This window comes from Monodon monoceros, unplaced genomic scaffold (assembly GCF_005190385.1).
Source record: "Monodon monoceros isolate NGI ecotype Baffin Bay Population unplaced genomic scaffold, NGI_Narwhal_1 Super_Scaffold_16, whole genome shotgun sequence".
Lineage (NCBI taxonomy): Eukaryota > Metazoa > Chordata > Mammalia > Artiodactyla > Monodontidae > Monodon > Monodon monoceros.
The window spans coordinates 61,781,605-61,803,628 of NW_021703772.1; the positions used below are offsets into that span (position 1 = coordinate 61,781,605).

The 22,024-nt window shown below is 41.1% G+C and overlaps 1 protein-coding gene across 1 annotated transcript in view; it reads right to left on the minus strand.

Moving 5' to 3' along the window:
• Window positions 1–22,024, minus strand: part of MYO3B (myosin IIIB) — a 474,746-nt gene that overhangs the window by 199,205 nt on the left and 253,517 nt on the right. Inside the window, exons 12-18 of the mRNA XM_029225906.1 lie at window positions 14,681–14,777; window positions 13,586–13,702; window positions 12,964–13,068; window positions 10,490–10,573; window positions 9,243–9,445; window positions 4,532–4,630; window positions 4,098–4,212 (exon numbers count right to left, since the gene is read on the minus strand). Coding sequence (XP_029081739.1) covers window positions 4,098–4,212; window positions 4,532–4,630; window positions 9,243–9,445; window positions 10,490–10,573; window positions 12,964–13,068; window positions 13,586–13,702; window positions 14,681–14,777 — 820 coding nt within the window. The remainder of the gene's footprint in view (window positions 1–4,097; window positions 4,213–4,531; window positions 4,631–9,242; window positions 9,446–10,489; window positions 10,574–12,963; window positions 13,069–13,585; window positions 13,703–14,680; window positions 14,778–22,024) is intronic.

A 22,024-nucleotide genomic window follows, 5' to 3' on the forward strand; every position in this document is an offset into this window, starting at 1 on the left:
CACACACACACACACACACACACACACACACACACACACACACACACCATGTATAACTATACAAGCTATGAAACCTCCCAAAATAAGGCTTCTAGGCATTTCACCACTGGGGTGACCATCCCCAAAGGAAATGACAGTCAAAGACCACACCCTCACCTTTTGTGTCTTTGACAATATTCTTTTCAGCATAATGCTCAGATTTCCTCTTTCAAAGAGGAGAACTACCTATAACCTTCAGCAAAAATTTTGGGGTTCAAGCACTGTGCAAAAGACTGAAGTTAACAGCAGATTGGGTCTCCTTCCTTGGTTCAGAGAAGGGAACTCCAGAAGGGGTGACCAACGCTCATCACCTCATTACGGAGGTTATCAGCCTTACAGTGCTCCCCTGCTCCATTTCCAGGTTATTCCACTGGACTCTTTAGTCCCATTCTTGGGCTAATTAGTTCTTCTTTTCTGGCCTAGGAACCTACATCCACTCCTGTGTTCAGGTCAAAACGTTACTCATATAAGGGTAGAGTTCAATCAGTAGTATGTCCATCTGTGGGGTTATTCCTCCCTCCCTAATACTTAATCCAATGTCTCTTCTCTTCCCCGCATAGCCAGCCTGGGAAGGATTTTTCACCTTCCTTACCTTGCTCATTTTCTCTTGCCTCATCTCTAGCTATGAAGCCTTTCCTGGTAACCCCGCCTTTCCTATAGAATCTTGCTAAGCTGCTCTCTTTTATATGATAAAATGGAATCACTTCACTCAAGACAGGAAAATGTATTAAGAAGTCTAACAACTCCTCCAATTAGGTTTCCCAATTCACTGTTGATGAGTGTGAATTCAGTTTCACCACCAATCAGCAAAAGTGGGGAAGCATTTCTCCACCAAAGCCCCATGCAGGACGTATGGTCTTGGCTTCTTCTCTCTTTTTCTCAGAAGATACTTCTTTCACTGAGATAGGTATTCTCTCCATAGAGTTGAGGCTAAGTGGAAAGTTGAGAAGAATCCTGGTTTTCTCTGTTAGCCTGGAGCTGATTTAAGGAAATTACCTCTGGCTGGGTTCATGGGCATCTCATGGCAGTTGTGTCTCTGGTATCCCTAGGAATTTACTTGCCCTCTCAGTCTCTCTTTACCGTGCTTTTTTTTTAATGTCTTGAGTTTTTCACCACTTTTGCCCAAAGCACTGCATTAGGCCCAGCTGAAGGGCCTTCTCCCTTACAGGCTCTATTCCAATGCCTTTACTCAGTTCCCTTTTCAGAGGCTCACAACATTTGTAACTTGCAAGTCAGTAGTTGGTTTAGATAAAAATTTTTTGGCATGTCAATCATACATCAATAAAGGTTTTTTGTTTTTAAAGTCAATGGTAAGTCCCATTGCCTTTAAGACACTTGAAATCCTCAACACCCCCAATTAACATTTTAACACATAACCCTCAGCCTATCCTCAGCAGTACTCTCCCAATTCATAATCTGTTTTGAAGAAAAGGAAAAAAATTTGCCCTAATCGCAAAGCCTTCTCCCTGACCTCTTCATCAAGTGATCTGCAGTAAATGTCCAATCTTGACCATCACAGATAACCTGCCAAAAATTCTTCATGTAGTATTAAACATAAACATACTTAAAACTCAATTTATTTAATATGTTATGATAATTCATATACCAGCAAGACAAGCATAATATTAAACAAAAACAGTATAGTTTAATCCAAAAATAAGAGTAGATGGAATAGGGAGGGTGGGAGGGAGATGCAAGAGGGAGGGGATATGGGGATATATGTATACGTATAGCTGATTCACTTTGTTATACAGCAGCAACTAACACACCATTGTAAAGCAATTATACTCCAACAAAGATGTTAAGGAAAAAACAAACAAAAACCCAAACAAACAAAGAGTAGAAAAGCACTGATCTTTATCATAGGGTTTTAAGTATAACCCCCCACCCCCATGAGGGACTTCATTGTTATTGGAAGATTCCTTCCACCCCGTGAAGTTTCTTTACAATAAACGTAGGGTCAAGGGTTCTTTCAGATACTTTTGGCTGGTGTCCCAGAACTCAATTCACGCTCCTGAGTCCAGGAGCTCTAAGGGTTTTGGAAAAACTGAAGGGCATCTGAATCAGTGACATTATAAGAAAGGATAGGGACCATCCATAATTTTTATTAAATTGACCAGCTCATTCAAGCTCTGTCTAGAAATGTCCCTCAGAAAAACTTAAGAGAAATTCTGTTACATCAGCTATTTAGCATCTACTGCCTGACTACAGTCAACTGAATCTTTCTGAATTTAGTCAAACTACTTTGAGTTTACAAACATAAAGCAAACTGAGTCAATTCAGCAAAATGGTTTGTCTATAGAGATACAGACAGAGATATAACCAAAGAATTAAGGATAAGAAAGATAAGATCTAGACTCTTCTTTCCATTTCCAGGGCTGCTAACTGACATAAATTGTGTTTATTTCCAGTATGAATTAACAGTGGGCATGGTGAACACCTACACATATACATATAATTCCAGTCTGGTTATTCATTTAACAGTCCAGACCAGGCACAAATTTAAAATGTTTACCACCTTTTATGTTTCTTTATTTTCATATCTATTTATGCAGCCATTCATTCATTTCTACTAGACTTTTTTTCCCATAGGGGTTAGGGATGGCTTACTTCAAGGATACATACTTAACATTTTTAATTTTGTTATCTTAAAACACCATCTGTTTTATTATTATTTGCAGCACATTTCTATCATTGGACAGGGCTGATATTATAGCCTTTCCTTTAGAGCTAGTACCAATCTCTCCACAGTATTCTGCAACCATGATTGTACTTATGGAATGCAAAATATTATTAACCCTATGACTGACTTCTCTACTGTTCCTGTACCCTTTCAAGAAAGTATGTCCCGAAACACTTGGGCATGACCCAGGTGACTTTAAATGGCTCTACTGCCATCTCCACTGAACTTTGACTTTTCTGGTGATACACCTTTGATAACAACCAGCTCTACAAATTAATAACCATAAAGGTCCTTTAACAACGCTGGAACCTGTTTAGTTGCTCTCCTCTAAGGAGCCAAGGGAAATATATTTCTATTTGTATCTGACTCTTGGGATTTTCCACTGTCTGTCAGTTTAAAGTCTATGGGAGGCTGACAGAGAAAATTAACAGCTGGCTAGAAAGAAGAAAAGTATTTTTATGACTAAAATCAACCGTGCTGGGGAGGAAAGGGCTGGCCAAACTCAATAGATTACAAAAGCAATCCTTTATCCAGAGTGGCTGTCCCAGGGTAACTCAAGTGTCTTGTAATCTAGAATCCCTGAAGATTTAAACACTCTCACTTACCTCCTAATCATTCACCTCCTTTGTTGGAAAAGCAAAAGAATCTGTATGTTTTACAAAATTGATGGCAAGAAGCCCAGAAACTATGACATAAATGTACCACAGAGTAATATTTGAGCCTAGAGTGATAAATATTTTCTGTCACTGGCATATATTTAATAGAGACAGCCTGTATCTAGTATGATACAGGTAGTACAGTACTTAGAGCTATGGCTAATAATGTGCAACTGTGTGCCATGGAGAAGGAAGTGACTGCAAGAAAGTTGAAAAGGTTTAAATTAATTTGTTTGGGGGCACAAGGAACTACTTGCATAAATATACTCCTGTGGCTTGGGGGTAACCTACATATTCCTATACTCCTATTACACAATTCGCTCTAACGGCTGGAACAACCCCAACTCAGAAAAGGGCAGCATTGTTCAGGTGTTTGTTATCACAGCTGGCGTGAACTGATGACAGTGACAACAATTCACAGGCACGTGGCACTTACAAGGGTACTTACATTTTAATGTTCACCTCGCATCTTATTAAAATGGAGATTCTGATTCTGCTGTTCTTAGTTGGATCTGAGAGTCTGCATTTCTAACAAGTTTGTGTAATGACAATGTTTCTCATCCACGCATCACATTTTTGAGTAGCAAGACCTTATAACATGACCAGCGTGGCATTTGAAAAGCAAGTGTCCAGCCCCAAGTTAGAACATTCATATCTTCACTCACATTCACCCAAGAATATTAACACTTGAGTTTCTTTCTCCGCTGACAATCACTTACCTTGTCAGTGAACCCTATAATCCTGAAGCAATGCTGAATTGCTTCAAACTGTCTTCTGTAAGACTCCTTGGAAGTTATGTCGTGCATCACCCTTCCAGTTTCATCAGCTATGTACCTACAGAGTATGACCAAACAGAATGAGCACTGACTTGGAAATGGCACCCCAAATACCAGGGCATCATTGGGCTCCTTCTTTGCAAGGGCATTCCCTTACAGTGATAAAATAATGGTGCACATGCTGAGTAAAATGGTTGCAATTGAGTTTTTGAACTTTCTAGAAAATGCAAAGGGAGATGTAGTTCCTGCCATCTCATGTGGGCATTTCAGCTAAAGGGACTGAGTGTCCAGTTAGGAGAACTGCACTATTTCCAAGTTTTGTCCATTGCTAATTGTATATTCATTAAAAATTAACAACTAAAACCCCCGACACTTACCTAGGAGGCTTTTCCTCAGGAAGTCTGAACTCAGAAAGTGTCTTTTGGTGATAAAGGCCAGCATAAATATAGTAAAATATGTGAAAATTTTTCTCTCCCCTGGAAAAAAAAAAAAGGAAAGGGACATTACTAACAATATATTCTGGGCTTCCCCACTCCAAGTAATTTATATAGTTTCCTTTCTGTGCAAAATATTATTCTGTAGCAAATTTGCATTTACAGGCAATTAAATATGCTACTTCCCAATTACAGAATAGCAATAGTGATAGGATTAGTATAGTAACTGCCACAATGTCACACTATTAAACACACTTATGTTTACTATACGCAGAAGGAGGTTTTAGAGAATGGAACATTTATAGGTAATAGCTCAGGTTACATATGTTTAGAGATCTTTCCAGAACAAATGACTACGCGTCTGTGCCACTCGTCTTCTGTTTGTAGCCCATGTTGCTTCAGAGACAGTAATGTCCAGCTTAGAGAGATCAGCCAAACTCCCTACTTTACTGAAGCCCAAGACAGGAAGCAGCTAGCCAGGTGTACAGCAAGTTAGGGAGGGGAATTGGTTGCAGAAGAGAGGTGACTACTCTCTCAAACTTGTATTCTCTCAAACATGATTCAAAATGGCTTGCATCCGTCCCCTGGCCTCCTGCTATGCACCCTCTTTTAGGCCACCCTGGCCAGGGTTCTTTCGGATGGGTGCTGCTCTCAGTGTGGTCTGTGGATTGCTGTCAAATATGATAAGACAAGGAACTAGAAAGTCTATGTCTAGACATTTTATAGTAAGTGATATTGCTATGACATCTAAGAGTATGATAATTTTCCTGATAATACATTTCAATTACATTTTACGAAAGTAGTGGTTCACAATAGATTGTGAACTACCATTGGGGTGGCCCAAAAGTTCGTTTGGATTTTTCCGTAACATCTTAAGGAAAAACCCAAACAAATTTTTGGGCCAACCCAATATATATATATATATATTTTTTGCGGTACGCGGGCCTCTCACTGCTGTGGCCTCTCCCGTTGCGGAGCACAGGCTCCAGACGCGCAGGCTCAGCGGCCATGGCTCAAGGGCCCAGCTGCTCCGCAGCACGTGGGATCTTCCCAGACCGGGGCACGAACCCGTGTCCCCTGCATCGGCAGGCAGACTCTCAACTACTGCGCCAACAGGGAAGCCCAACCCAATATTTTTTGAAAAAGCTAGTCTTTCAGCAAAGATAGTTTGAAAAGCCCTGCTCTACATCCCTTTCTCTCCTTTGGAGGAGGTCATTCTCTCCTGTTGATGCCCCAGGATTTTCTCAAATCCTCGCCTTGGCCAACGTAGCTCTGTGGAAGAAACCTGTCTTCCTTCTACTCCTTGTCCCTATCTGTGACAAGGGCCCCACTCTTTTCTTCAGCATCTCCTGGATATCCTACTCTTCCTCTGGTTGTTCATCCTGTCCAAGCTCTTCTGATACATTCTTAGCTCTGCCCTGTGTTCTAGATGTCTCTACTTGCCATTTTTCACCCATTTGTTCACTCAACTAATAAGCTTATTGAGTGCCAAGCATGGCAGGCACTGCACTAGGTGCCAGGGATACAGGACTCAGAGGATTCACGCCCTCTGGAGCTTCCTTCTAGTGATGGAGTCAGATGAATCAATGGGGAAACTGGTGATGAGGGCTTTGAAAGAAACAAACAAGAGACTGAGATGAACAATGCTGGGGGGTGAGGGCCACTTGTGTCAAGTCAAGGGAAGGACTCTGGAAGGAAATAACACTAAAATCAAACTGTGAAGCATGAGAAGGGACTGGGAGGAGCTACAGAGAGAAGGGGGAGAGCATCCCCAAGAGAGGGAGCAGCGTATACGAAAAGGCTCTGAGCATGATATCCATGTAGAACAAAAGAAGGCTGGTGAGAATCGGGTGGGCAGGTGGGCAGGGTCAGCCCACACAAGGCCTTGTCAGGCCATAATGAGGATTTTGTTGATTATGCAATTAGAATTCTTTGAGGTGTCTTAAACTGTGTGTGACTAGACTGTAAGAAGTTAAGATGGATGCAAGGAGACCAATTAGGAGGATCTGGTGAGACAGTGAGTGCCTGGGACAGGGTAATGGCAGGGATGATGGAGAACAAGGGTAAGCTTAAAGATATGTTTTGGAAAAACAACTAAAAGACTGTCCAGATAGAATGAATGAGGGTGGTGAGGGAAAGGGACCTGGAGGCTGCCTCCCAGTTTTCTACCTTGAGTATCTGGTGATGGTGGCACCATTCACTGAGACGGGAAGGCCTTTACAGGGCCTCATGAACTGGCATGCCCTGCATGAATGCCAGTTGTTCTTCCGCCTCTGGTAGAAGTGCAGGCATGGGCTGACCCATCGTGGTCCTACCTTCCTATAGATTTTTGCAGATACTTCTAGCGCTCAATTCTTCCAAGCTTTGCCTACCGACATCCATCTGGTTGCAGTAACAAACATCCCAAGATCTTAGTGGCTTAACTCAATAAAGTCTTACTTCTTGCTCAGAGTACTTGTCTACTGAGGGTCACGGTGCAGGGGGTGGGGGGGGTTGCTCATCAGAGTCACTGGGCCCGAGCTGATGGAGCAGCCACCATCTTGCACTTTGCCAGCACTCTGGAGGGTCTTTCCATTAAATGCTCATTTGCCAGAACTAGTCCTATGACCATATCCAGCCACAGGTTTCCAAGGAGAATCCTACTATGTGCTGGAGGAGGACAGGACCAGAAAGGTCAGACAAACAACTTGCACAGGTCCCATCTTCTCCTCATCCAATGTCTTCAGTCTATTTTATCCATTAGTGCTATCATATTGACTAAATTTAATAATAAGTTATGGTTTATTAGGTACCAATTATGTTTCAGATTCTATATTTGGTAAAAATCACATATCATCTCATTTAATTCTCATAACAGCCCTGTGAGGTTGGCTTTATCATGCCCTTTTTGCATATGAGGAAAGTAAGGTATAAGGATAGTTATATTAATAAGTGACATAGCTGTGACTGGAACCCTCCTCACATTTTCCTTATAAAAGACCACTTTACATTTGAACACAGAAAACTATAATTTCCATTCTCTCAGAGGTAGCTCTCTAAACTTTAAAATCACCCTAATTTGGGAAGAAAGAAGTAGGGACCTCATAAAAATTAATCGAGACACCACACGGAAGCTAAAATGACTGACTCTAGCCTTCGGTCCATTTGTTTAATTTTCATGTCAGTCCCTATTTTGTGAGGAAACTGCAGGTATATGATAAAAGAAGATGCTGGGGCTCTGAACCTAAAACAAGTCCTGTGGGTTCTACCTGCACAGTATCTCTCAGATTCATCAGCTCCCCTGCATCCCCATCTCCACCGCTACCACCTCAGCGCAGGCTAACGTTCCCGCTCACATGGATTTGAAACCAGCCTCCTAGTGGTCTCAATGTCGTAACTGTACTTCTCGCATCTCCTCCAATCCATTTGCCCCACTGAAGCCAGAGCCATTGTTTCATTATATCAAAATGCAAGTTGGTTTTCGAGACTCCCCTTCTTGAAAATGTCAAATGGCTTCCTATCATTGCCTTTAGAATCAGGTTCCTCAGCCTGGTTCCAAAGCCCTGCATGACCTGGCCTCAGCCTTGTCTTTGCTCCTCTCTCCCTCCTCCCACTCCTGTCCCCATCTCATCTTGTTGGCTCACTCTTAGTGATCCTCAGATTCAACGTCTCTTACACAGGGAGCCCTCTCTTCCTGGACTAGGTTATTGCCCTTTCTCCTGTTTTACCTTCATAGCACCTTACTTTGCTTCCTGGTACTTATCACACTTGGTCTGCATTTATGGTTTTTTGTGCTTAATGCCTGCGATTCCCCTGCCACCCCATCACCCCGACCCTGGCCACCCACCCGTCCTCCATCCCCATCCACTCCAAGCCCCATGAACACTGGGACCTTGTCTATTTTGTTCACTCTTGCTACTCCAACAGAGAGCACAGCACTGGCACACAGCGGGAATTCAACAGATAATTACTGATTAATACATGAAGGGAGCCATGCCCCTGAGGAAGTCTGCTGTCCTGCAACAGTAATAACAGTGGCTAACTCTCTGATCACATATACCAACCCACATACTTTTTAAAGTCATTTTATATAAACAAACTCACTGATCTTCACAATAAACCCATGAGATAGGCTCTAGTAGCATCTCCATTTCACAGAGGAGGCACAGAGAGGATAGGGGACATACCCAGGGTCACATAGTCAAGGTCAGAGCCAGCACCTGAACCAGGGGCAGTCCATGCTATTGGACTATTTCTCTACTGCTGTTCTTAAAACAAAAGGTTTTTTCCTCTCTCCATCTAGGGAAAAAATGAACATGTGGAATGTTCTCAGTGCTTTTTTTTTGATAGACAAGCTCAGTTTTAAGGGACCTAATGATTTTTAAAAGTAACTGTATATTGTTAAATTCTACCTGGTATAACAAACTCAGGAAGAACGGGCATACCTATCCCAGTGTAATCCCACCCAGCCCTTTCTACTCTGCTTGTAAACATCTTTAAGGTTAGAAGTCACCACTTATCCTCTGCTTAAATAATTCCTTGCTCTTGGGGAGGCTGGGGGTGGGGATGGGGGGCAAGGATGCTAAGAACAAGGGTGAATGGAGCCATGAAAATTCCCAAAGCCGCCCGGTCTACATTGCAGCGCAAAGCCAGAGCGAGAAAATAGTGCACCTACGCTGCCTGTTTTATAACTCTGGATTTTTCAAGGAGATATTCAGAGATTCTTGCCCCCATCACGGCTCCAGTTGGTGTAAACATCATTTCCAGATATTTTCCAAAACGGCTGGAATTGTCATTGATGGCAGTGCATGCATTTCCAAAGGCTTCCACCAGAGAGTTGACTTGCAGAATTTTCTCTCTCAAGGTCTGATTATTTGCCTGTGCCAAACAAGAACAGTCAGCAGGAGCCTCCAGAAACATTACTTCAATAGAGCTGCCACGCAAGGTCCACCCACACCACCCAGCCCACAGATTTCACATTTATCCTCTGGGGGAAAAACTCCATTTGGGGAAATTAGCATCAATCACCAGCATTGTTTTCTCCGATGAGCATTTCCCCAGATGTATAAGCATCAGATGAGGCTAGATTAGGTCATTAGGTTTTACAACCAACTACACTTCTCTTAAAATTCTTGACAGATAAAATGCCTGAAGAGCTTAGAAAGAATTTTTTTTTTTGGTGGTACACGGGCCTCTCACTGTTGTGGCCTCTCCCGTTGCGGAGCACAGGCTCCGGACGCGCAGCCTCCGCGGCCATGGCTCACAGGCCCAGCCGCTCCGCGGCATGTGGGATCTTCCCGGACCGGGGCACGAACCTGTGTCCCCTGCATTGGCAGGCGGACCCCCAACCACTGCGCCACCAGGGAAGCCCAGAAAGAATTTTAAATAGAGAGATACCATCACTTTTCTCAGTTATTCACTATAATATTCAATAAACCTCATCTGTAAAAAATACTCTTAAATTTGTTCTTAGTCTCCTAATACACTAATTCTGAGTATAAGCAACTGCTAGGGTATCTTTAAAGCTAACCCTTTGATGTCCATTTCCCCACGCCGAGAATTTCCATTTCCCTCAACTTTTGTTCAGAGAGCTCTATTTCCGACCCTTTAATCACCTTAGTGGCGCTCCCTGCTCCTGCTCCAAATGTTTAACCACTTTTACTACTTAATGGCTGAATGTTTGTATTACATTGAAAACATGAAAAATTAATTGCCAATAATCTCGTAAATTGGTGCTGGCATTATTTTCTTCACTATGTGAAAGGTGGAGGACATGCTGACATCTTAAGAGGCCTAGCGATCAGGAGGTGAACATAACAAAGATGGAATGTTTCTATGTAACCCCTAATAAAATCCAGTATTTCCATCATTTCGAAAATACGCAGTCCTCTAACCACGATACAGAAAGCAGGTCGTCAATACCTTTCCCAAGAAAGTCAAATGCTGAACTATCAGGTGGGCGCTTTCCGTCTTCCCAGAGCCACTTTCTCCACTGATGACAACGCACTAACAGAGAAAATGAAGTGTTGGTGAAGAATTCAAAGCACAGTAGACACCCTGTGTGTTCAGCTATGGTTTTCATATAACATCTACCACTGTATACCTTAAATCTTCACTGAGCAATATATCTTAGGAATCTTTCCATTTCAGTACACCGAGAGCTTCCTCAACCTTTTCAGTAGTTTGTCACTCCCTTATACAGATGTACCATAGTCTATTTAACCCATCCCATATTGATGGATACTTGAGATTTTCCCAATGTCATTACAAACAATACTGCAATGAATAACCTGATACGTAGGTCATTATATTTATATGCAGGTTCATTTGTAGAATAAATTCCCAGAAATGGGGTTGTTGGACCAAAAGGTAAACACATTTATAAGTTTGATAGATAATACCAAATTGCTTTCCTAAGGACTGTATCGGTATATGAAAGTGTCTGTTCTCCTGCACCCTCACCAAATGGCTATGTTGGATTTTTGCCAGTCTGATAGGCAAAACATTATACCTCGGTACAGTTTTAATTTGCACTTCTTTTATTATGAGTGAGATTGGGCATCCTTTCATAAGTTTAAGGTCATTCATATTTTCCTTTTTTTGTGACCAGTCCATATTTTGCCTTTTTTAAAATATATATTATTGGTCTTTTACCATTTGTTTCTAGGAGCTCTTTATGTGTATATAAAGGAGATTAGTGGGTGTGGTATAATAAAAAAACATATATTTGGTCTTTGTCTCTGGTTCCTGGCACTGAGCTCCTAAAACCCTTGGAATGTCCTGAATGATGAGAGCATCCTTTGTTATTCATAAACAAGTCCCTTTCAACTAACCCTAACTGCTCACCAAGTGGTTCAAGGTGGAGCCCAAGACAGCTTCAGGATGGGGGCTGGTTACTAAAAAGACCAAACACATGATTTAGAGGGTGGGAAATTTCACCCCCGCCACCCCAACTTCTGGGGAGGAGAGAAGGGCCAGAGATTGACTGAGTCATAAAAACTCTTGAACAAGATTCTGAGAGCTTCCGGTGTGAATATGTCGCAGGCCTGGGAGGATAACGCGTGGAAGCTTTACACCACTTTCCTCCCTGTATCTTGTCCTATGCATCTCTTCCATTTGTCTGCTCCTGAGTTGTAACCTTTATAAAAACCCAGTAAACCTAAGTAAAGTGTTTTCCTGAGTTCTGTGAGTCGTTCTAGTGAATTATCAAACCTGTGGGGGGCTATGGGAATCCCTGAATTTGCAGTCAGCCAGGAGGAAGTGTAGGTAGCCTGGGTACCCCATTCACAGCTGGTGTCTGAAGTAGGGGCAGTCTGGGGACTGAGCCCTGAACCTGTGAGGTCTGTGCTAAATATGGATAGTTCGTATCAGAATTGAATGGAACTGAATTGTTAGACAGCCAGTTGGTGTCAGGGAATTGGAGAACTGGCTGGTGTTGGTAAAGACACACATTTAGTGTCAGAGAAAAAGATAACAGTGGAGTAACTTTTTAACTTGAGAAACACATATATCGCTCTTCATTTCCGTCCTTTCTATGAATTCTACGGACATTCCACAAGTCTCTGGGAAAGGTAAGAATGTGGAGAAGCCAAGTTTCTAACACATAGTGAATCCAGGTACTCCATTTCGTAACTGGCACTATTATAATTTCAATCAGCTCCTCAGCAAATCCAAAGCTGGGACTTCACAGGTCTCAGGAAATATACACATTGTGCTGCTCTCATAAAATTTCCCACCACATTAGATTGTTTCTATTTCAAACAGAGTAAAGACAGAAGGGAAAACACACATATTGAAAGTAAAGGAAGGGCCAAAGGTTGGATATTCCACCACTGTGAATCAGAGGTCCAGAAAGTTAAAACGTATGGGTGAGCTTTGTGTTTAACTAGCACTGAGTTTAAGATTTGTTCAGTCTTTACCCAATTCATCACAATTTCTCAGCAGCTAAACAGTGTGGTGCAGAAGCACTATCAACCTGTGTGCAGTATTTCATACAAAAAGGACTGGACCATGAAATTTCTGAGACCTTCACTGGAAAGAACTTCATTTCCGTCATTCTCCATCCCATTTCTATGACAGTCATTGCCACGTCATCAGGTTTGTGTTAGCTCTATGTTCTTTTATTCATATTAGGATTATCCTTATTATATTTTCCCAGGGGAAGTGAGTGCCCTTGATAAGGATGTTTCACATTCCTTGAAAAGGGTTTTCACGTTTTCCTGCTACTCTGGCTTTATCACTGTTCCTGTTCCCCTGAGCTACTATTTTACTGCCTATTTCCTTGAGTCAGCACCAGCAACCAGAATGGGAAGTTTTTAGGGAGACTTAAGAGCTGCAGAGGAGGACAGAATGCATCCTACTGTGGGGCTCGGTGGGGAAGGGCAGTCAGTTCTTACCTGGTCTTTGTTGAAAGTAACCATGCATTGGTAAGCAGCATCTGCTGATGCAAATATGTGGGGGGGATTTGAGGCACGTTTCACTCCATGATAAAGTCTGGAAAACTGAAAAACGTTAACTTAAAGAACTCTTCTAATGTCCCAGTACCTTTTTGCCCACAAAAGCAAGGCTTCGTCACTTATTAGGAGAATTGTGGCATCAGGGAGGCTGTAGAGCTGAGGCTCTGGAGTCTATAGAGCTGACTTCAAATCCCAATTCTTCACTTACTGGCTTCCTAAGCTTGTGGAAGGGCATTAACTTCACTATGCTAAGTGTCCTCATCTGCCAAATAGGCTTAATAACGTTACCTGTCACACAGGTTCGTGAGAGATAAACAAGGTAACCCAGTGCCTGGCATATGGTAAGCACTAAATAAATGTTAGCTGTTTTGTTACATATTAACTTAAAAAGTTACCCCCCAAATGTAACAATTCCATCTGTGTTGCATTATTATCTTCAGTTTGGGGTATGTACACCCCTAGGATGACATAGTTTTATTCTCATTTTTTTCTCCCTTTTCATTTTCCCTTGAGATTTCACAGTTCCTATTAAGGAGCACCATGCTCATAAAGGATCCCTTACCTGTGGAGAGTAGATGTTTAGATTCTGGAAGGGGTTTAAGGCAATTAAGATGTCTCCAACATATGTATAGATCAGTAGGTCCGCATAACGCTTCTGTAACTGATGAACAATTGTATCCTAAGAAGAGGATAAATGGTACTGAGAGTAAACACTATTTCCAGTCAAGGGAGTGATCCTAAGAATAACAACAAATGTATTCTTACGAGAATATTTTTCTCTAAGACATTAAAATAGTCCCTTTAAGTCATGCCCTACTGATTAGGATCCTAATCGTTAGGACCCTAATGATCCTAAACGCAGATATTTGCCTTGAAAAAAGAAAAAATTAGGAATATGCTAAAAGAATTTGGCCCACTTAGGACTTGCTAAGAGACTCTGACATATGCAACAAAGATTTTGTCTGTTATTATGAAAAACATGTCTCACCCAACCAAAATGTTCTATTTAGAAATTGATTTAATAGGTCATTACTATTAATAAAGTACAGACAAATTGTAACTTCATTTCTCAAAGCATTACACTTAAAATTTATGTGGTGGGAATGCAGAATTGAACACTTTTATATCACATTTTAGTGATTCATGCATTGCAGTTAAGGGTCCCCAGAGTTAGAATCAGCAGAAGCAGCTCCAGTGCAATTAACAGCTCTATTAAACATGCATATTTTAAATGGGGATTATCACAGTTTCCAAATTTAGAATTCAAGCTATATTAGCTTCACTATTTCCCTAAGTGAAGCTCCTCTTTATGAAGAGCAAACAACTATCTTAATTTAAGGGTTAAGTTGCACTTTTCTATAAACAGAAAATAATTTCAGCTGATCTAATACATCATTTAAGCCTACAATATAAAGGCCTTTACGGGAAAAATTCAAATCCTTTTCTCGTCATCATTCAGGACATTTGAGGGACTATAAATGCACACAACACCGGATCATAGTCACAGCAACCAAATGTTCCTGAGCTTCACCCCAAGGCTATACAAACAATTAAAGTTTCAAGTGACCTTAGGAGAATATGATCTACAACAGAAAGGTCACACCACTCATGTGAAACAAATGTCATTGGTGAAAATTGTCTATTAAATATTTAGTACCTCATCCAGAACCTCGAGATTGACCAAATCATCCTCAAGGCAGTATTTTTCAGCATCTTCCACATGGTAGGGTCTTCTGGTATGCATCCTTTCATGCCTAGAAAATATAGCAAAAAGTAGGCAACAAGAACAACTCAGCCACAGTCTTACCACACAACGTGTTCAGAGACTTCAGAGAAGGGACAGGAAGAACGAGTCCAGTCCAGGTCCCCAGCTCTCTCCCCATCACTTCAGGGCCCCCCGGGGGGAAGGGGAGCTCCAGAGCTCAAGCCTTCCGCTGCCATGAGGAGCACAGCCAAGTGGGTCCATCTAACACTTATATCTGCTTTTCTTACGTGCCAACCACAGCACTTCCTTGCATTGTTTTCTGTTCAGTGTCAGGCATGTAATTCTCACTAGGGTACTTCCCTTGAGGTCCCCTCCTGCTGTCCACCAGCACCACCCCACACTTCTTGAGAAATTTTTGAAACTACAGAAAACTTCAGAGAATAATATAGCAGATACCAACGAATCGATAAATGCTTACATTTTATCTTGTTTATTTTAAATCCCTTTGGGACCCATGTTCCATCCCACTCCCCTTTCCTGAGTGACCACTATTTCGTGGGTATCCTTCCAATTTAAAAATATTGGTCATACACATATATGTACCCATAATACACAGATTTGGTATGTTAAATTATAAAAATGATATCATACTGGTGGTTTCATTTTGCAAATTTACTTTTTTTCCATTCAACATCATGATTCCCCACCCCCTCCTTCTCCCATCTCTCTCTCTCTTTCTATATATATATATATATATATATATATGGACCTGTGATGATACTGGGCATAAAAGGTGACAGGGATAGACACACAGACATACATACATAGAGAGAAAGACAGGGAACAAGGGAGAGAGAGAGAGAATGAGAGTGAGTGAGCAAGTGACTGTCACTTTAATCACTGGGTAATATTACATCATATAAATATGTACCAATTTCTTTATTGGTCTTGATCAACATTTAGGCTGATTCCAACTTTTTGCTACCAAAAACAAAGCAGCACTCAAGTATCTTTATGTGCATCTCCTTGTGTACGTATGTGAGATTTTCTCTTGGGAGTGTACTCACCAGGCATTAAAAAAACTTCCTGCCTATTAAATTAAGTTACTTCCTAATCCTTATTATTGATAGATTTGAAGAAGGAGTATTTTAAGCATGGTATTAGTCATCTCCAGTGCTAGAACCAATTTTGCTGCTAATTCATATAAAAGTCCAAAGTAGATGAAACTTAATTTTACTTAATAAAGTCAAATTTATAACCTAAGCATTTTAAAATTATTATTAGAACAGTTTATTCATCTGTATTCTAACATATTAGTGATGTCAAAGAAAAATCATATCTGTTTGAAAAACAGCTTTTCTTAAAAACTCAGAGCTGCTTCTATCTAGCCACTTTGCCAAATAAAACAGCAGGAGGGTACACATTTCTGGCCAAATCCTCTTCACATAAAACCCAAGCATTTTTTTCCTTTGAAGTTCCCCATAAAACAAAATATTGCAACATATTTTTAATAAATTAAATTCTCATCATATTAAATTCAGCTAGTTTATCTCCTTCCTAAATTTATATCTTGCAATCGTATGAAATAGTCTATGTTAGAGATTATTTCAAGCATCTTTTGACAAAGAAAGTCAGGAATTTTAAAAAAAATCCACAGCACTCTCCATTCTGTCTCTCCATTGAATGCAACTAAATACCTTGGACAGAATGCATGGTACTCTGAGAAGTATATGGTAACAGGCTGACCGGGGGAATCAGAATTCAAAATATCACTGAGTCAAAGGTGAGTTTCCTGAGATTTTTTTTTTTTCTTCCAGTAACTCCTGACCGGGACTTGAAGTCAGCCTGAACTGCATATAGGGATGTCAAGTTGCACGCTGGATGACATTTTTACAGCCAACTAAAAGTGGAAGCATTGACAACCTCACTTGCAATATCACAAATAAACTCTAGTAGAAAGTCGTGACTATAACTGTGAACAGGTACAATGCAATACCACCAGGATCGAAACTGTTATCTTCTGAACCCTGAAGAGATTATCTGTATATCTATCTCACAGATTTAACCTCCAGGAATCATGCAGATGCTGTCTGCAAATCTGAGCTTGCAAGGTATTTCCACTCTGATACAGACCACTTCATTTTCTCACTCAGGGAAAAAAATATGTATTCCAGCCCTATCTCAGTATTCCCCAGCTAGTGTTCTTCTGAAACTGCTACCTGCTTCATTTTCCTGCTTTGGCTATAGTGTTTGGAGAGAATGAAGAGAAAAAAATTATTTATTCCAATTTTTATCTTTTTTAATTTACATTATCCTAGAGTACATATATTTATTAAAAGTGTTACATTGTTTTATATTTGTCTATTTTTAGTTGAAATTAATCAAAAGAAATTTGGTTTAAATTTTTTTACAGTTTTCTTGAGTTAAATAATTTGTTGTCACCAGTAACCATCAACTTAAATTTCCTTTAAATTCACATGCTCCACCTAGTGCCTTACTTGAGAATAGCACCTATTATCAATTCTTGCTGAAGAATTCCTTGTTTAATGTGAAAATTACAGATTTCCAACTAAAAACTTCGGATTGAGTATTCCAAAGCTTAGAGGAGTGGAGAGATAGGTAAATGGTTGGATAAAGCAAAAGGCATTCTATTAAATTAAGAGTATATGGTAAGGTATTATAGTTTTGATGATTTGGAAGATATTTTCAAATCCCAACAAAGTCTATACTGCTTTTTGCTAGATTTTCTATTTGTTTTCATGAAGCCCTAAGTATGTTGTCTGCCAAGCCTGGTTTCCCAGACAAATGGAGTTTTGGGGTTAAAGCTTAGAGAGGATGAGACTCAAAGCCCTGGATTAGGCTGGTTCTTGGAGTTTGGGTTTGGTGTGGTATGGGGCAGGTAGTGGTGAGAAGGGTTGACCTAAGGATTCAGGGATCAGGAAAAGGGGAAACTGGTGTCTGAGTCCCCAGTTCAAGTAAGGTGGGAATGAGGGCAATTCTGAAACATCAGGTCTAAGGCAATGGGTGGAGAATAAGAACTGGATCTTAAGAGTCGGTGAGACAGAGCCAGAGGTGGAGACTGGGAGGTCCCCTAAAACAACAGTGGGCACAGATGAGATAGAGGATGGGGGATTTGGGGGATGTCTTAGGTCCAGCCCATGAGGGGGGAAAGAAGCTGTAGAAGGTACCAGGTTTGTTCAGACACTGGGGGAATAAAGTCCTAAAGTGCTGTTGGCTTCACTATAATCTAATCTCTATACCTGCATTATGGTTAAAACCACTTCTGGGAGTTCTCTTTGATATCTCATCACTGGGCCTGCAGACTTCTTTGTTTGAGCTACTGGCCCTATGAATAATATTGACAAAATATTATATATTTTGTCCAAAAGTGATTCCTTAATCCCTTAGCCTGTTCCTGTCTGTCAACTTTGCCTGTGGAAGCAGTTAACATCCACGTAGGTAGGTCCACACAGGGCTGCAGGAGCTTCACGTAGGTATGGCAGGAGGCATTCTTCCCTTCATGCCCAACTATGTTGAAGAACAAAGCATAGAAGGAAGGCCTCTAAATTATAATTCAAGGGTAGGAAGGAAACAAAATCTTTATTTTGTAAGAACAGCCGGTTCTTATTAGTTGCCCATTTTATACACATCAGTGTATACATGTCAATCCCAATCGCCCAATTCATCACACCACCACCCCACTCCCTGCCGCTTTCTCCCTTGGTGTCCATACATTTGTTCTCTACATCTGTGTCTCTATTTCTGCCTTGCAAACCGGTTCATCTGTACCATATTTCTAGGTTCCACATATATGTGTTAATATACGATATTTGAAACAAAATCTTTTAGTCTAAAAATGACAGGGGATGTGCTAGTGAGAGGTGAAACTCTGCACTGAAAAGTGCCTGATGGTCTTTTAGACGGTCGTCCTATGGCAGGAGGACCATTGGGAAGGCCACCTCTACCTCCACTCCTCTACACTCAGGATCAGAGCCCTTCCCTCCATCCAAGAGTGGAACCAAGAGTGGAACCGGAAGGAGTGGAAAATGACTAACACTCCCACCAGATTCCAGATAAGTAAGTAAAATCTGCTGGGGGCGGAGAAAAAAGGAGTAAAGAAAAGGAGTAAGGGAGAGGGTCCAGGCTCAAAGGTGGTGGTCCTTACGAGTCTAAGACAAAGGCTTCTGAGGCCACGTACAAAGCTCAGGAACAAGTTGACAATTTGGATAGATTAAAGGAACCATTCCCTTATCACCACATTCAATGGATCTCATATAGTAAGGAAAATGTTACTCAAAATTGGGGATAGAGTACTATTACTCCAACAAAGGTAGTGATGTTGAATATTTCTTCCAAATCATTATTTCCATTTCAGTGTACCTCTTGATAACAGAGTGGATGAAAGAGAACTTTACTGTAATCACATAATCATGGACCTAGCATGAGGAAAATAACGGCAAACCATCTAGGTGTAACACCATCCTACTGAGATCCAAATATGAGTAAAGTTACCACCTGGATAACTTTAACTACATGAGCTCGATCTTGATCTGAAATTTAAGCTTATATTTATCAAACAAACATTATAATATAGATTAAAAATACAAGAATTATTTGGGTGGAAATCTCTATAGTATCTCCCTGTTTTTTCATCCAAGCATTGTTTTTGACCAGAATTTCAATAGATCAGCATCTTATCAATTATATTAAGTGTATTTGATATAGCTATCTTCTCTAGGCAGCAAGAATCAGTGACACCAGCAGAAAATTAAATATTAATTCACTCATTCAGTTACAGATGGAGATAGATAGCAGATTACATCAGGGTATAGATTTATTTCTTGTCTGTTAGGAAAACAGGAAAATCCGTAACCTGCTATGTGGCAAGCGTCTTCAGCATTTGATGAAGTAATCATTCAAGTCATTCATTTGCACAGGATTCCAAGAATCCAACAGTGTATGTAATGTGATGTATGTGTATATATGTGTGTGGGGGGTGCATGTTTGCAGGTAAAAGAGGAAGCGAGAGCAAGACTTACTAGAGAAAGCTCAGCAGTGAAGCAGTGACAAACCTGTTTTAAGGGCCACTGCTGCTGGTTGAAAAGAAATCAGAAAAGCTGAGGTCATTGTTTTAATCAGCCTCAGGCAAATTGCAAGGGTAGAATCAAAATCCATTAAACAGAGCAGGAAACAACCAGCAACTTAATTGTTCTACCAAGTAATACTTGGTAGTAGACCCTTGGCATTTGAGGGTTTAACATTTGTGGTTTCAGCTAGTCCCAAACCACCCACAGGGGAACAAACAACGTGCTGGGTTTTGCAATTTTCCTGAGGCTAGAAGTTGAGTCCATGATGGGAGGTTGGAAGGTGGGAGTAGGTCGGGTCACAGCACAGCCAACCGGCGCTTTCCCTGCCTCTACTCTAATTGCAGACAGAGGTTTTGCTCTTTACCCACTAACCCTTGTGAAGTGATTTTTTAAAAAGCATGTTTTCATGTCGACGTCTCTAACTTTGATAGTGACATGATATACCAGATAATATTGATGAATTCAGGGATTTGCAAAGGTAATTTGGGGAAAAATTCCTTTTGAAAGTCAAAGAAATGGGAGCTGATGTAAAGGAAATGACCACATTGTTTAACAGCATCCCTGACAGGTTAAGTAAAAATGTAGCCCTAAACTATTGTTCACAGAATATTAGGGCTATGTGACTTCCTTTGAGAGAGTCAGCCTTGGATGCATAACCTCTCTACTGTTTCTGAGTCAAACATATGCTATAGAAAAATTATAAATTACTGGAAAAACTTAAATTCCAATGGTTTCACTCATTCAATCAGCATCAGGAAATGGTATCAAATCTCAAATAGTACAATGTCACTTCTCCATAGGTGCCTCATATACATAATGTGCAATGGGAATGGATCACAGTCTGGCTGTCCCAAAAAACTGCACCATTCAGAAGAGCTAGAACACTTACACCAGGAGAGGAGCCGTAGGGCCTTACCACTCAAGCTCTTCTTTATACTGTGAATGAAAAATATTGGCTGCCTTATCAGTGAACAGAGGATGTGCAGCCATCAAGCCATCACATTACAGCATCTCCAAAGACGAGTTCTGAGGGAACTGAGGATGGAAACAGGATGCCTGATGCCCACCATTTAGCAGTCAGCTGCTGCAGCCATCCCCCAACGGTGCACGTGAGGAGACTCAGGACGTGAAAGCACAGGATACTGGCCCCAGATAGCTGAGGTACATATCAAAGGAATGATTCCAGGGAGCCCAGACTCTTGCATCTTCCCATATACAGAAAAGTGCTAAATTCCTTAACTTGAGATATCTGGTTTTCTTTAAGTAACAATCAACCACCTGGTCTTTGCTGCAAAAAAACTCCTACATATCCTGGCTCCCCGCCTTGCATCTTCAGAGCAGTCTCCCAGAGTTATCTGAGATGCTGTGTCCCAGGCTTAAGTCCTCAGTTTTGTCCACCGAATAAAACGTAACTCTCAACTTTTAGGTTGTGCATTTTTTTTCAGTCAACAATACACAGTACAGCTTCTGCTCTATTGTGAATGAGCTCCCCATGATTCCTAGCCTTATTTCTGAATACGTGTCTATTTCCTCATCATAACAGGAATGGACCATTTCCCCATAATGTTCCTGCCTCATTCTACCTTCCATCCACTCGTGGTGAGGGGTGGGGAAAGGAGTGTCCTCCTTGCTCGCCTCTGCCTTTTTCCATCCATTGTTCTCCCTAACCAATCTCTCTCTTTAAAAAGTTCGTATCACCCTCTCGTACCATCTTCTCCAGTACCTGACCCCCATTTTCCTTTCTCTCTCTCTTTCCTTCCCCTAATTCCAGTCTGTGGTTTTCCCACACCCTACCAATCACTTTGTTAATTCTTCTCACATTCTAATTTCAAGATTCCTCTTTGTCAATTCTTTAAAAACTTTTCTTTCTCCTCCACTGAAGTTGTTCACAAGTTCAGCTATGACTAGTTCCCGATAATCTCTCAAAAGTTCCCGAGGACTCAGTTCTACAATCTCTTTTCTCACCATCCTCTCACTGAATCTGCTTTTTGTCTTCATTGTAACTGCCAGTCCCCTGACCCAGACCCACATTCAAAGCCAATAAGCCACTCTGGCTTCACTTTCTTCCAAATCTCCGAAAAGACCTCAAGGATACTCTCCTACTCAGATTCTCTTGCCCCCGTGTCCATCCATCAATGTCCATCCAAGCCAGTCTCCAGCCTGAAGAAGACCACAGTATCTGCTTTCTCTACTACTACTCCTGTGGCTA